The sequence below is a fragment of the Physeter macrocephalus genome, unplaced genomic scaffold (assembly GCF_002837175.3).
Source record: "Physeter macrocephalus isolate SW-GA unplaced genomic scaffold, ASM283717v5 random_1880, whole genome shotgun sequence".
Classification (NCBI taxonomy): domain Eukaryota; kingdom Metazoa; phylum Chordata; class Mammalia; order Artiodactyla; family Physeteridae; genus Physeter; species Physeter macrocephalus.
The window spans coordinates 18,016-20,481 of record NW_021147166.1 but is presented as its reverse complement, the minus strand read 5'-3'; the positions used below and the strand labels follow the sequence as shown (position 1 = coordinate 20,481).

Below are 2,466 nucleotides of genomic sequence, written 5' to 3'. Positions count from 1 at the left end.
ATGGCGGGGAGCTATGACACGGCCACCGCAAAGCCATCTGCATGCCCAACACCATCAGCAATAACATGACGTTTCCTACTGACTTACATTTCCATTAATTCTTCTTCCTTACCAGTTATCATACTTCCACTCGGTGCCTCCTCATACCCCCACGACAGGTAAAATTGAAACGGTCCAGCCCGCGAGGCTACCTCAGCGCAAGGGGGAGATGGCGGGGAGCTATGACACGGCCACCGCAAAGCCATCTACATGCCCAACACTGGCTAGAGAACGGGCTGTGGGAGCGGCATGGGCCCCAATTCAAGGAAGGCCTGGGGTGAAAACATGCTCTGAGTAGGACAATCATGAGAGCCTGAGACAGCTCCCAAGATGCACGGAAACCATGACAAAGAATCATGGCCCTTGGGCAGGGGACACAAGTGACCAGAGCTGGGAAAGGAGAAAATAGAGCGGCACAAGCACTGGTGAGTGGGAGAACACCATCACAGAGGGCGTGCCGGCCGCAGCTGTCTTGTCACCCTGGGGAGCCGTGCGGCCACCACCGCTGGCCTCGGCACCTTGCTGCGAGGCAGGGACAAGACCACTGGTTCTGTCAAGGCAGTGACGGGTAATATAGGTGCCCACGTGCCCCCGTGACTCAAAAATAATTTTGTCTGCTCACATATGCACTTCAAACTCAGGATCCATTCATGAGAAAACTTAAGGGAAGACTTAAAAAAGTGAGCCCACTTATGGAAAATGTGAAGTCAATAATAACAGCATAGGAGACAGATATGATTACCAAACATAGAGAAAGAATAGATAGGCCTGCCAGCCTCGAGCAGGTGCATGAACCTGGGAGCTGGCAGAGCCCAGCCCCGCGCACAATGCCACTCCTGGGAAAAGCTCACTTATCTAAGAAGACAAACGCTTCCGTCTTGAGGCTTCTGCCAACGGCAGATGACGGCTCCACACTCACCTCTACCGCTGACCCGTCACTGTCGCTATCGGAGGTGTCATCCTCGTCACCACGCCCTCTGGCCTTTGCCGAGGAGGCCGTTCGTTCCCTAGCACCCGTGGAGCCAGACCTGGGACCGCTCTTCCCGTCCGAGGTGGTTTCCACGCTCCCCTCGGAGGCGCTCTCCGCATCTGTCACTGGACAGGACGCCGGCTCCGCCGAGTCCTCTAGGGACAGGGGGGTGCCCCTCCGGCCCCGGCGCCGTACCGTGGTCAGGGACTCCTCCACCCGCTCAGTCCGCTTCGGCTGCCTTCCGCTGCGACGCAGCGACGGGCTCTGCTGCTGCCGGGGCTGCGGCTCCAGGGCATCCACCTCCACGTCCCCGGCGCCCCCGCGCTTGGCGATGGTGGTCCTCCGCAACCCCCGCGTCTTCCTGAACTCTTTACTGGTGGGCTTGATGGCCTTGGGTGCGTCCTCACCACTCGGGTCACCCTTCTCGTCCATACCTAACAGGGAAATGCAACCAAACCACACCAGGCATCAGCCAGGGCCGCGGTCCAGGCCCACGACCGGCACCCGCCAGCCACGAGAGCGCACGAGAAGGGGCACCACCCGCACGGAGGAAACCCGGACACGGTGAATCGCAACAATTCTCCACCTACAAAAACTGAAGGCGTTTCCTAAAGTGCGCTGAGAGGATTCAAAGGGATTCTTGAAGAAAACTGTAACAGTTATGTATCCAACCTTCAGTAGAAAAACACAGCTAGCAAACCAAATCTGTGAATTTGTCAACTGCTGAGGACAAGGATTTGTACAAGAGGTAGCGCGGAAAGAGGGAGTGAGCAGCAGCGCGGACAGGACAGGACAGGGTGGCGGGTGCCTTGGGCTCTCCCCGCAGGGCTCGGTGGACAGAGCGCCGTGCTGGCTCTGGGCCTAGCACTTGGAAGCCCCGAGCGGCGTGTGAGACGTCTGACCACGCTCCTGGAGGGATCACGTGGAGATGGGGGGTTCGGACCCTGAACACCCACACCCAGCCCCCGCTGAACCCTGCCCAGATTCCCGAGCCACGACTGTGTTGACACAAGACGGGCCCATCCAGCTCTGCGCGCAGGGTCTGCGGCGGCAGACAATTGGGACACTGAGAACATACTGACCACACAGCACCTTACGTGTATATTTCTTCTCTCCTCTTTCTAACAGACTGTTTAAAGGGTCGTGTGTGTGAAAACTTCACTCCTGTTTAAAATGAAAAAGCCTGAAAAAGATAGTATATACCTTGAGAATTTTTTTCCAAGCTGTGCAGGCTTCAATTACATTTAAATGCTAACGATGACTCAGGTTTTATGCCGTGTTCCATCCCAGGGGAAGGACTAGTACAGAATGAAAACCTTCAAACAGAAAATACACAAAATTCAAAATCACACACAACTGAATTCTCTTTATGGTTCCCACTAAGTATTGTCACCTCCCATTTCCATGTCCAGGTCTGCAACTCCCCGACCCTGGGCCTAGGCCCACACTCTCCCAGG

At 56.0% G+C, this 2,466-nt stretch overlaps 1 protein-coding gene across 1 annotated transcript; it reads right to left on the bottom strand.

Annotated features, from left to right (window-relative positions):
- Nucleotides 1–864: 864 nt before the first annotated feature.
- LOC112061953 (death-inducer obliterator 1-like) lies at nucleotides 865–2,442 on the bottom strand. Its single transcript, XM_028487412.2, has 2 exons — nucleotides 2,213–2,442; nucleotides 865–1,443 (listed from the first exon to the last, which is right to left on the bottom strand). Exon 2 carries the CDS (start codon nucleotides 1,439–1,441, stop codon nucleotides 887–889), a length of 555 nt encoding a protein of 184 aa, XP_028343213.1. The 5' UTR covers nucleotides 1,442–1,443; nucleotides 2,213–2,442; the 3' UTR covers nucleotides 865–886.
- Nucleotides 2,443–2,466: the final 24 nt, after the last annotated feature.

Coding starts and splice junctions, on each gene's coding strand:
- LOC112061953 (XM_028487412.2), bottom strand. CDS start 1,441: ATGGACGAGAAGGGTGACCCGAGTGGTGAGGACGCACCCAAGGCCATC.